The 13,256-nt window shown below is 43.9% G+C and overlaps 2 protein-coding genes and 1 long non-coding RNA gene across 3 annotated transcripts in view; 1 reads left to right on the forward strand and 2 right to left on the reverse strand.

The window, feature by feature from the left end:
* The first annotated feature begins 200 nt into the window (after positions 1-200).
* On the forward strand, positions 201-839 carry LOC117894204. Its single transcript, XR_004648859.1, has 3 exons — positions 201-283; positions 341-505; positions 569-839. It is a non-coding gene; the product is annotated as an uncharacterized LOC117894204 (long non-coding RNA).
* Positions 840-2,278: 1,439 nt separating this feature from the next.
* Positions 2,279-4,744, reverse strand: LOC117894193 (divergent protein kinase domain 1C). The gene is made up of 5 exons (XM_034801109.1): positions 3,734-4,744; positions 3,519-3,671; positions 3,315-3,452; positions 3,043-3,251; positions 2,279-2,986 (listed from the first exon to the last, which is right to left on the reverse strand). The coding sequence occupies exons 1-5, from the start codon at positions 3,881-3,883 to the stop codon at positions 2,395-2,397; spliced, it is 1,242 nt and encodes a 413-aa protein (XP_034657000.1). The 5' UTR covers positions 3,884-4,744; the 3' UTR covers positions 2,279-2,394.
* Positions 4,745-7,102: 2,358 nt separating this feature from the next.
* Positions 7,103-13,256, reverse strand: part of LOC117894182 (glucose transporter type 1) — a 77,655-nt gene continuing 71,501 nt past the window's right edge. Inside the window, 2 exon segments of the mRNA XM_034801087.1 lie at positions 7,103-10,114; positions 12,828-12,931. Coding sequence (XP_034656978.1) covers positions 7,524-10,114; positions 12,828-12,931 — 2,695 coding nt within the window. The 3' untranslated portion in view covers positions 7,103-7,523.

Here is a 13,256-nt window from a genome sequence, read left to right on the forward strand (position 1 = left end):
GATTGCACATCTACTAGGTTATGGTTTGTTGTCATTTTGTTGTCTGCCGAAACTCCAGTTGATGTTCTCTTTTGATATATGCACCCAATAATCAGGTGTGGACTTCGATTTTAAGTTACTTTACACTGCCATTTAACAGATTTCAATAAAACAAGTTCATTTATTTCTTTATTAACTTATGTTCATATATTTATCCATACATATGCAGAAAGAGCTCTACCACGGGAGCGACAAGATCTGAATACGGGTGCTGAGCGGGATTATCTGAGACTCTGACGTTGTGGTATGTATGAAACCGAATAGTAAAGTTCCAGTCATTAATTATTATCTAATATTCTAGAATATGAACGAGGCAGTGCCTGACGGAGAATACCAATGTCATGGCTGCTTGAACTCTGGACGCGTCCATGCCGTGTCATAGCGTCCGAGAGTACAGGCAAGTTCGAAAAGGATAGCACCCGTAGTTGTGCAGGACCATCCACCTCAACGACATCAACTGGATAAGGTGATAATAGGTCGAAGAAAGCTTGCCTGAGACATCATGACTTATGTTTAATATCCATTTCAGAGATGGATGCCTGCTACTGCAGAAAAAATTGACATAAAGGACGTGCTATGAAGGAAGTTTACACTGCCTTTCTTCTAATTCCTTCATTGACACCCCAGCCCCACAACATATCCAATTGCTGACTCCAATGTTCCTTAACATTCCCGAGCTCGGGCAGATCGCGGTACCAGGAAGGCGCTCTCCTCGCGGCTAACTACTCGCTCTTTTCTGTTCATTATCTTTAAGTCTTGGCCTCAATATCGAAATAAATATTATATATTATAAGCTTTGATGTTCTTATGATTTGCCTGCGCTTTCTGGTCTGGGCAGGTCTCCGGTAAGGTCCTGATACATCCTCCTCTCGCTCATATGGTGCTGGTGCTTGCAATTTTTCTCGGCCTTATGTTGCGCTGCATCACCGCTTTCGCAACACGTAAAGCACCATCTATTGGAAATTGCCCGAAACCATGGCATTTGCTTGGAGTTTATTGATGCTGAAAATAATTGTTTTTAAGTGCGGCATACTTTTGGGGTTTACTTTTTAAAAAGGCATAGCATACTTGCAGGATGCCCGTTAAAGAATTGTTTAAACAAAATATCGTAAAAGACTCATATCCTGCCATCCATAAGGTCCTTGAGGTCCTTGATAGATTCAAATGATTCTTGAGACTCTTCTGCTCACGAGGACTCTAATCACGTTTGGATCGGATAAGAAATGGCGAAATTATCGAAATTTTATCCTTAATCCTTGATGTCCTTGAAGCGAAAAGGATTGAAAAGGATCGGGGAAGTGGTCCTGATTACGAAAAGGTGTGGCACATCCTGATCGGTCCACAAATAAAGGAGAAAAGAAGAAAACAAAAAAACTGGCCAACTGAAAAAAATAATTGCGGTTTCATAGCATCCAGCTTTTGACACAGTAGAAAAAATAAAAACCAGCTACTTTCTGCTGACTTCTGTTCGCCTGGTACTTTGTCAGGAAATTGAGCAGTTTTTGGCCAGTAATTTCAAGTAATTTCAAAAGTTCACAATGGCGCCACAACACAGAGCGGCCAATTCTCGAACTACGCTATCTTAGTTCCAGAAATGGCCGTCGCCATTGCGGGGGCGCCACTGTGCAAACGAATTTTATAGTTCCAGAAATGGCCGTTGTGATGGCGGGGGCGCCACTGTGCTAACTTGTGGTTGTTGTACAACAAACACTTTCTTGTTGTACAACAATAACAAAAACAACTTTTGTTGTACAACAAGCTATTTTTGTTGTACAACAAAAAATGTTGAGAACAACAACAACAGGACAGTTTTGTTTTCTTCCTCTTTCCTTTATTTGTGGGCCGATCAGGATGTGCCATACCTTTTCGTAATCAGGACAACTTCCCCGATCCTTTTCAATCCTTTTCGCTTCAAGGACATCAAGGATTAAGGATAAAATTTCGATAATTTCGCCATTTCTTATCCGATCCAGACGTGATTGGAGTCCTCGTAAGCAGAAGAATCTCAAGAATCATTTGAATCTATGAAGGACCTCAAGGACCTTAAGGATGGCAGGACATGGCTCTTTTACGATATTTTGTTACAAAATTCTTAAAAGGATCATCCTGAAAGTATGCTACACTTGTTTACAAAATAAACCCCAAAAGTATGCCGCAGCTTTTTAATACATTTAAATTAAATATTCTGCTTATCAGGCCAGCCCAAAAGTATGACATGGTGCATTTTTTGTATATTTCTGGTTTATTTAGGTTTTTATTAATAATTAATTAGAACTACTCGTAAAAATGCTATCAGTTTTGAGCAAGCTGTCGTCTAAAGCTGCTCAGCAATTAATCTACTTTCTACTATTACATTTAGTCGCCGCTATGCTCCTCAATCTGACGGGGTCCTGGTCCGTCCTCGCCAGCCTCGTTTCCTGCAGCCGCTGCCGCTGCTTGGTACAGCTGCTTCAGATCATTGTAGAGCCGCACGGCGAGCTGCATATTTGGCGCTTGCTGGCGTCCTGGCACCTGATGTTCCTTGGGCGGCTGCACGCACATCTTCAGCACCTTCTGCATGGGTCGCGTGAGCCGGACACCACTCAAGAGTCCAGGCTGGAAGGTTCCCCCGCCCAGAAGAATGTGCTCACAAAATATCTGGAAGTTGTTGTTCTGCTGGATGTGGGTGCACGCATGTCGCTCCTCGTTGCACATTCCGCGGCAGGAGTGGAAGTGGCAGTCCTTGTCGCTTTGGCACTTCACCCCACGGGACAGTCGCTTGTCCAGCTGACTCTCCACGTACACGTGCTCGGCGCTCTGATACTTGAGGCGACGCTCGGGCGTGGTGCCAAATCGATTCACCTGCATCTTGCACATTTTCAACGGCTCTGGCTTCATCTCATCCATGCGGAAGATGTACTCCATGATGTTGAGGGCATGCTTAAGCCGCTGCTGACGATTTGAGGCCCTGAAGGAGATTCAGAATGTTACAGGTTGAGCATAATGGATATCTGATGCACTTACAAATACTGCATAATGCTGGGATTTGATTGCACTATCTCCAGTCCCTCGGTGGCATAGTAGGGACCACACGACCCCAGCACTGTTGGGAATACAGACTCCTCGTCGAACAGCTTCCCCATCATGTAGTTGTTGTCCTTGAACAGTCGCCAGAAGCTAACCATCTGCTGTGAGTTGTCATCGGCAATTTCCTGGTTGACCAACGCGCGTATCTGAAAGTAAATGAAAAAGTTAGCCATGGACCAACCCTGGCCCTGCCGTTCGTAGACTCTCACCATGTTGTCGTCGAGGGTGACATTGTAGGCTAGTATAATGTGAAGCTTGACAATTTCATGAAACTCTTCAATCTTTGGGTAAATCGCCTCCCCTTTGGTGTTCTTCCAGCTCAGTTCATCATCGTTGTGCCTGGCCAGCTGTAAAAAAGGGCGTAATGAACGGAATTGGTAGTCATGACAACGCCCCGAAGTTACGCGACCTACCTTTACCGCATACATATCACCATTCTTTTCGGCCGTAAACAGAATGGTCTTCATGTCGTTCAGCGGACACTGGAAGTTGTCAAAGGTGGACTGTGTGCCGCAGAGCTCTTCGCACAGCGAACCACTGTATTCCTGCTGCTCAAACTTCTGGCACTGTTTTTCCAGAGACAGGGAAATTAATGAGATGATTTGGTATGAAATTTCGTAGCACTCACCATGAGATTGAGACTCCTGTGCGACATGAGCTTGAAGCAGAACTTGAGGTTGAGGAAGGCATAGCTGAAGAGGCCTACCGCCAGCAGCACCGCAATGAGAACCGTTCGCTGCATTCCAAGCCGAAATTTCCGACGAACGGCAGTCAACATTTTAATGAATTTTCGATTTCATTTTGGAAACATTTGCCACTGCAGCAGGACCTTTAGTTCGCTAGGTGTATCCGCCAGGTATGTATATACACTTGAAGCTGCAGAAGCTGTCAATGAATCTGACACGAGTTCGGGTCCAGCACATGCGCAGTGGATGCGCATTCATCGATGTTTATCGATTACTATCGGACGACTATCGCACACCCAGCCAAAAGTGAAGAGATTGTCTGCATTTTGAAATTATTACTTAACGTATAATTCTTTATTTATACTCTCTGCTAAATTGAGCAATTATTACCTTTACCTTTACTTAATTCATCAATTTTTGTATTCTTCTATAAGGTTTTCATGTAATTTGTTTTTCATTCAAGTGTTTAGAGTTTCGTCTGTTTTGGTTTTTGGTTTTGCTTTGGTTTTTGTTGTTGTTTTCGGTTTTCGGTTTTCGGTTTGTTCTGCTTTACTAAAAATTATTTAAATTCAGAATCATATACCTAGGTCCAAGTTTTATTGTTGTATATTTTTAATAATAGAATTATTATTTTCGCATTATCCATCCTCCTGCTGCGCTGCACAACATTAGTGTCTATCCATTGTCTCAGTATCTGTGTCTTTTGTCTGTATCCATGTCTCGGTATCTCAGTATCTGTATGTTTTGTCTTTGTCTAATATTCACCTTTCTGTGTGTATGTACGTGTATTTATATACTTAAGATAACCGTTCTTTATGCACAATTTTAACTAGTTATATACACAACTATAGTATGTGGCTATGACAAATGCTACAACAAATCAAATAGGTAAAAAAAACAATATCATTCTAGGGGGATAAATGTCAGTGCACTCGACTCTGAATCGTCTTGCGCTAATTGTGTTTAATTCTGCTATATGTATGTTATATCTCAAAACGGCACATCACCACCTCATCTCATCTCATCTCCTCTTTTTTATAGCGCTCTCTCTTCTCTAATGCTATTATCGATTATCGCATCCTATATATCCATTTCCGTTTCCATTTGCTATACTGTCATCTGTCCATCTCCAAAGTACTCGTATTTAAGGTATTTTCTTGGTAAATTTGTGTCTCGCTACGTGAACATTAAAAATGGTATGCCTCGGCTTAGTTATTTTGCTTTACTTTACTTTACTTCCCTCCCACCTCTCATACCTCATATTAGATAATTTCTTTAGCTTGCATTAGTCGTTCCGTGTTTCTGTTGGATTGTAGGCTGTTTATAAGTATGCTGTTGCTCTGTTATATACATTCTGAAGATTGGAAAAGATCTCCCCATCGATTGGCCCTGGCCTTTAGCTTCATTTCGTAGTCGTTTCCGTTGCCAGCACCGTGTTCTCCTATCTCCTATCTCCGTTCCGTGTCTGCTGTTCGTGTTGTTCTTGTTTTAAAGTATTATTTGTTTTCCGTTTAAACTTTATGCAATGTTAACATTTTGTGTTGCCTTTTATTTTCTTTTGATTTTGTTACAAAATCGCAGCCGCTTGGCATTTTAATTTGGTTTCGTTTTTTGTTCGTAGTTTTAACTCATTATTGTTTGGTTTTTGTTATTTTGTTGCTTTTGTTTTGGTTTTAGTTTTGCTTAGTTCATTTAAAATAATGTAAAAAATCTGCAAATTGCATGCGCTCATTCGTTAATTATGTGCCATTAAAAAATGTCTATGATTTCTCTATATGTATTCATTCTTATATTTACAGCAGTTAATCATTTTTCATTTATTCATCTTTTGTTTTTGGTTTGTTTTTATTGAACGTTGTTCGCCCCCTGTGCTCTATCTATCATATCATCTGTTTATGTCCGATCTACTTTTGTTGTTCATTTACGTAAAACCTTTGTTTTTGGCAGTGCATTTATAATTATTATTATTTTCGGTTCACTATGTCTCGTAATGATTCTCCTTCGTTTCACTACAAATTAGGTTTCCTTTAGTTATAGTTTACTCATAAATTAAAGGTTATTAATTAATCAACAGCAGTTACTATATATATATATAGATATATACAGTTTTCATCTCGTGTTTCGCAAGGTACTTCCGATTCAACGGCTATACATACATATGTGTTTGGAAATCAATCAATGTATATTCGAGTTTTCATTAAGTTTTGATCATTTTTCTTTTCTTTTCGAAAGCGAAACTGAGGAGATTAGAGGACTATCGAATATATCGAGTACATAATTGGAAGACAGTTGTTTTGGGGGATAATCTGGGGTGTGGGATAATGCACACAGAAAACGATATTGCGGGAAGTTGGGAGACTCAAAGCTCCCAATAAACGATATGGGAATGGGTCTTACTTTTGGGGTAAAAGAACTGAATCGAATCGTATTTGGTATTTGAGCAAAAAACGGCTTATTGCTTTGTTACAAAAATCGCAAGCAGTCCCTGAAGAAAGTCATCGTTCAATCATAAAAATTGCGCATATCAAATAAATGATAACAAAAATCACCACCCTTCACTCCTCCACTCCTTATGCAATATACTCGTATCTAAGTATGTATATTGTACGAGTATTGTTGTGTGTTTGTGTGGGTGTTTTTGCTTATAATTCGATCTTAAAATCTCAACTTTCTGCTGCATTTTGCTTCTCCGTTCACTGCGTTAAACTTAACTGTGCCAAAAACTACAGTTTGCCTTGTTGCTGCGGTTGTTTTGTTGCTCCTTTTGGTTATTAATTTGTAATTGTTAAATTTATTATTTAGTTGCACGTTGCACGTTGCGTGTGTTGCAGTTGCTGAAACTCTAAATCTTGTGGCGCTGCTTCCGATGCAATCGGTGCATCCCTTAGCCTAATGTATCTTTAACTTGTAGATTTTAGATTGAATTCCCTACTCCGTTCCCATACCTTCTCCCTCCCGCTCTATCTGTGGCGGAGTAGTGGGGTGCATTATTATTTCCATTTGCCTCGTACTCTCTTATGTCGCTATGTTATAATGTATCCTATGTATCTCCATCTATCTTTATGTCCGCTAACTTTAGTCAATTTAAGTACGCAAATTTCAAAACCGTCGCTTAATAATTAAGTTTGAATATACAAATGTTCCGGGTGTGTGCACGCGTACGTGTACTTAAGTATTTTGTCATTATCATCAATCATTAATTATTAAAATAGTCGTTGTTCTGCATGTGGGTACTCCTTCCCTGTTCTCCCCTCCCTCTATCTCTTGTAGCTGTGATTCGTGATGCCTGTGTATCTGTGATTTGTGTTTCATTTTTGCTTGTGGAGTGCATTTTGTGGTGTGTCTGTGATTTGACTCGCTGGCAACAGAGTTCTTGTTTGGCTTAGCACAAAATTAACCTTAACTTTCTTTCGTTTTCTCATTTCTCATTTTTGGCAGTGTAAAAATTGTAATTAAATTTAAAAGATATATCCACAGGGGTTTCTGCAACCAGTCTGTGGGGATTATTCAGTTATTGCTTGTCGCGATGATGATGATGATGGCCGCCAGGGCGATGCTGATGTACAGCCACTGCCCCACTGTCCCACTATCATCTCAGTCCTCGTCCAGGCTCTGCGTCCGCCGCTCCAGTTGCTGCTGCTGTCGTGGGGGTGTCTGTGGAGACTTCGAGACCACCAGATACTTTCGTCCAAAGTAAGGCGAATCTATGGGATGGGACGATGGATCACTCTCTTACTTCTTCCGCAGGAAGTTGCGTGCTCGCTTGCGCACTCTCTTCAAGACCCCCGTCCCGGCCAGGGGGTCGCCGTAGCGCGTGGCATGTGCTCCCTGCTGTGGCAACATTGTTGGGTGGCCATGACCATGGGCGGCGTGGGTGTGAGCATGGGCGTGACTGTGGTGCGATTGCGTTTGCGGGTGCGATTGCGTTTGCGAGTGGTGATGGGCATGCGAATGCGTGCTGGAGGCGTGATAGTGATGCATTTGAACAAAGTCGTCGTCGCCAGCGGGATTGACCGAACCCGACAGCGGCGAACTCGGGGACATGGGCTGCGACAGCAGATTGTGCTCCGAGGCAGCATCAAAGGACTCGAAGTGATGGAACTGCTGCTGTTGCTGCTGATGATGGTGGTGATGGTAGAGCGGCTGTGGCGATGGCAGCGACGATGAATGCTCGCTGGTCGTAGAGGCATCCACTTGGCAGCCGCTGAACTCCTTGGGCAGCTCATCGATCCCCAGGGACTTCTCAAAGTGCGAGTTGCCCGACATGTTGGTGTAGTCATAGCTGGGGTAAGTGTACGGCAGATATCCCGCATGATGTCCCTCGCAACCCACCATTCCACTCTCGTCTGTGGTGGAGCCTCCTCCTCCACTTCGGTTGTTGATGAACTTCACTTCGTTGGCGTTGCGCTCGAGGCTGCTGCTAAACACGATATTGATGTTGTTCGAGCTCGTCGACAGGTTGATGTTTGTCGGGGACATTGGCTCCGTTGAGGTGCCAGTCGTTGCCGTCGCTGTTGTCGTCGTTGTTTGGTTGAGATTCGTCTCCTTGGAGCTGGCCCTGTAGCTCTGGAAGCACTCCCCCGCATCGCTGGAGGCTGTGTTTGTGGTATTTGTGTTGTTGTTGTTACCGCCGCCGATGCCTCCGCCACCCTGCTGGAAGTTGTTCTTGTACTGAAACTCCAGCGCATTGCTCGGCTGGAAGGGATAGTTCTTCGAGTTGTTGAGTACATCCGTGGCCGTGGGATCACCCTTGGACAAATACTGATGGATGTCCTCGCTGGTGATCTGCAGGTCCTGGTCCAGGTAGCTGTTGCACTGAATGTAGTTGTTGCAGCAGTTGTTGAACGATTCCCCTGGGTCCTGGTGGAAGAGCACCGTCGTGGACTCCTCCTCGAACTCGCAGTGGTAGCTGCTGCCGCGCCGCTTCCGGGCTGCAGCCGCTGCCGAGGTACTGGGACCCTCATCGTACACGGAGCCACTCTTCCAGCAGGCCGTCTCTGCGCTGGTAATCTTCCTGCAGGGCTTCTTCTCGGGCTCTGGCTCGGGCACCTGCCAGGCATCCAGCTTCTCCTCCTCTCCTCCTCCCACGGCGCCCTCAAAGTCCGTTGGCGACTTGCCGTCGGCCAGGAAACTCCAGCGGATGGGTGAAGGCGAGCAGGCATACTCCGGCAGATCGTTGCTCAAAGCTCCCTTGGAGCTCTGCCTCTCCAGCGTAGAGCCTGCCGCATCCTCTCCGGGTTTAAGCTCCGCCGCCATCTGCTTGGCCCTGTCGAAGATGGAGGTGAGAGATCCCAGTTGACTGTTCGGATGACTGGCGTTCAATCCCCGCAAGGAGATGGAGGTGTAGCTGGGCTGGCGATGCTGCAGGCGCTGCTGCTTCCGCATGGCTGCGGAGGCTGACTTGATGGAGTTGTTGCGGCTGAGCGAGGACCTGGAGCCGTAGAGACTCGTCGAGTCTGTCTGGTAGCAGTAGTCGGAGCTGGTGCAGCAGCTGCTGGGGCGTCTCGAGGAGGAGCCATACAGATCCTCGGCGAAGAACTGGGCCAGCTCGGTGCGCGAGGAGGAGGTGCAGCAGGACTTGCGCACCATAATCTCCTGCACCTCACGATCCGCGCAGCTGGGATCCTGGCAGGAATTGGTGGACACATCCGTGACAGAGCGATGGCGACGACTGGCAGCGCAGACACCGCCATGGCGCGTGCTGGTGCCTGCCACCGAGTGGTGCCCCGAGTGATGCGTGTGAGCTCCTGGCAGACTGCCGCTGCCCTGGCGACGACGTCTACGGTAATGATGATGATGTGAGTGATGGCTGTGCGGTGAGGTATGGCGACTATGATGCGGACTGTGGCTGTGTGGCTTGCGTGGCTGGTTCTGCAGTGGTTGTACTGGCTGCTGCTGCTGCATTTGGTGGCAGTGTGATAGGATGGAGACCGTCTCCTGATTCGGCTCGTGATTCGGCTTGTGGCTATGACTGTGCGCTGGTGGCTGCTGCTGTTGCTGTGGCATCTGTTGTGGCTGCTGCTGCTGCGAGGGGGCTGCTTGATCACACACAACATCCTTCTCATGGCTACAATGTACGTATTCGTGTGTGGCATATCGGGACTGGTGATGCGACTGCTGTTGCTGCTTCTGCATGGACATTGGCATCTCATCAGCGCGACTCACGGACCGAACACTGGCAGTTTCAGGAGGTGAGGCGTTCCTCAGTCAAGGCCCGCTGTTCGGGCAGACAGGTGCTTGCTGACGAAGGTGATGGGGCGCAGAGGCACCGCTCCGGCCCTGGTGTGTACTTCGGCCGCCGTCTAAAAATCGCTCGGAAGCAGCTGCAGTGAAGCGCAGTGGCAGTGTCGTGGCAACAACGGAAATCGTGACAAATCAAAAGAGGAAGAACCAAACAAATCGAGAATACAAAAAGCGATTAATATAGCCGCCAAATTCGGGGTTTCAATTCGTTTGCGTGTCGGTTCGAGTATTTCTTATTAATTTCTTTCTTTTTTTCTGTTTTGTTGTTTTCTGGGCGTTGTATTTTCATTTCTTTAGCTGTGGTTTCGTTCACTCACTAATAAAACACAGTGCATGCAAAAAGTACATGCCAATAACACGCATGCAATCAATGGAAAATAAACGCTTGTTCAAGTTTCATGCAAATATTCTACGAGAAAATGAAATGAAAAACTTTCCGTACTTTCATCGATGATGTTGAGATGGGGGCGGGGAGCGCGCTACGGGCTTCGATTGATTGAGTGATTGATTGATGGTCTGATTAAACGATTGACTGACAGTGAGGACTTTCTTTTGATTCCTTTTTAAGTTTTACTGGCAATCAATTTTGGGGGACCATTAACGGAATTACAGCCGCGTTACGAGCTTCATTTGCAACAAAATGAATTGGAAAATAAAATTAAAAATATTGTTTTCATGAAATTTGAAACACGCCTGAAATACTTTTCTATTTCTGCTCCCAAAATGTATGCCAATGAAACGTTTTAATTCTAATGTAGATGAAGATGTCTTGAGTTTTCACTTTCAAATCGTCTTTCTAATGGCTAATAATTTGTGCGTGATTACTGGCACTTTTCCTATTGATCTGTGATTCTGTGTGATTCGGATGGTGTACGCGAGAGCATTGTATCTTGTGGTGTACGAATATTGTTTCGAGTGAGTGTAGATTTTTTAGAGAGAGAAGTGCGTGTGGTGGGTTTGAGGGCTTTGGAGCCCAGTTTTTACTTAGCCAATCGGTTGGTTCGCTTGATCCCAAGTTTTTCAAGTAGATATTCTCTTCACTTGCGAACTATAAAAGGAACGAAATGAAAACAAGTTGTTTAAGCAGATTCGATCGAGACTTTCTACGAGTATACGAGTACGTAATGTAGCTCGTGGTGGCAGCCTTAGCTTCAGCATTAAGTAGTTCTAGATATACGTATTTTGTATAGTTAGTTATCATAGTTCTAGTTTCGATTTTTGTTTGGGGTGCATTGAGTGCATTGACTGGCGGCGGGTCTTCCAAGCAGCACGCGCTGGGCATTTTCATGTAAATGCTTTCGTGATTGGGTGTTTTACGAGTACAAAAGAGTACAAGAGTACGAGTACGAATACGAATACGAATACGAGTAGTTAGTTGGGGGGTGCTTTTTGGTTAGCTTTTGTGTGCCTTTTGCAACCTACATGACATTCTTCCGTGCGCCGAGTGCCGGCGGAAACTGTCGTCGCCCACGTAGTCAGACTCGTTGTGGTAGCACTTTCTCGCTGCCACTGGCGTTTGTATATTTGTGCCATAGTTCGTGTAGCACGTAGAGGAGCCTCCTCCACCGAGGCCTCCACCGCCTACTCCTACTCCTACTCCCATTCCTCCTCCGGTCGAGGCCGCCCCATAGCTGTGGGTGTTCGATGCGGGACCCAGGAGATTGGTGCTGTCGCTTAAGGGATAGGGACCCATGCCTTCAACCGTCAATGAGAACGAGGTCGTACCAAAGACTTTGATTATTACATATTAAACGACAAGTAATAGGAGATTTCGTTTCGGTGTTTTGTTGTTTGTTTTTGGTTTTTCATGCAAGTTTCAGATCGGATATTGTCGCCAGATTTGTTTTGTTGTTGGTTGTTGGTTGTTGGTTGTTGGTTGTTTTGTTGCGGTTGGTTACATACAATATTTGGTTGTGTTGCAAGTGTATTTTTGGTCCCAGTTGTCGATTGTCGATTGATGATTGATTGTTTGATTTGGTTTCCAATGGTTCAAAGTTTGTTTCGATTTTCAGTGACAGAATTCATAAATAAACAATTTGAGAGTTAATTTATCTACCAGATACGCGAATACCACATCGATTTCGCAATTGTAGAATATAGATTATAATAATTATAAGATTATAATATAAAGATCACAATTTTCTACACGAACAAGCAGCTAAATATACAAAGAAATAAAATATAAATGTTTCATTCCAAATGAAAATTCAACAAGAAAAATACGCTATATGCAAACGATAATCACAAATAGAGTTTTTTTACACCACAGATATATGTAGATATGTCTTGTAAAAATGAGTGGAATGATTGGATGTTGGTAGTTAGATTATGTTTAAAACAAAAAATAACTGAAACACAACTGAAATGTTGCATAATTGCTCTTGAAATGTTGTATTTTGTGTGTGAAACGTTTGTCTTTTTAAACAGTTTTTATTTGGGCCAAGAGTCCTGCTTTTGTGTTGATCTAAAGGTAGGGAGTGTGAGGCTGTATCTGTATCTGCATCTTTGTGTATTTGTTTTAAAACATGAATAGTAGGTAGGATATGCAAATATTTGTGTATGTTGTTTTCGAGCAATTTGCACAACAAATAATGAGGAGCAAATGTCCACAAATGGGGATATTAAAAACGCAAACTCAAACAGAAACAGAAACCGGAATGGAAGTTCAAACTCAAACAAAAGGTGAAAACTTGTGTAGTGGTATTTTTTCGGTTGGTTTGGGTGGGTGTTTGGATTCTAGGGTTTGTGTGTGTGTGTGTATGTGTATTGGTGGTTTGTTTTTTGGATTCTTACGTGAGTCATGTTGGGTCTTCTCCTCGGATACCATCAAGGCGGCATGCTCGATGCCAGAATTCATTGATTGTGGCTCCAAGCTATTTGTGCAGTTTAGCATACTCCTGAAATTCGCACACTCTACGATTATGTTTTAAGTGTAAACGTATTGTAAAATTGTAATTTTGCAAAAAACTAATGAGAGCAATTTTCCGGGTTGAAAGGGGCGGGTACTAAAGTCACAAAAAGACTGTCACAGAGCAAGACCGAGCGAGAGGGTTCTGTAAAGGGTTCTTTCTGCTTTAAGGGTCCATTTGGGTGTGTTTTTTCTTTCAGCTGGAAGAGCTCTTGGGTTGCCTGCTGCTTGGAAGTTATTAGGCGCGGCTTTAAAACTAAATTTAAGTTAATTAAAAATTAAATTAAGTTTAAAAATATCAACTAAAAATCTCT

This window comes from Drosophila subobscura, chromosome J (genome assembly GCF_008121235.1).
Source record: "Drosophila subobscura isolate 14011-0131.10 chromosome J, UCBerk_Dsub_1.0, whole genome shotgun sequence".
In the NCBI taxonomy this organism is placed as follows: Eukaryota; Metazoa; Arthropoda; class Insecta; order Diptera; family Drosophilidae; genus Drosophila; species Drosophila subobscura.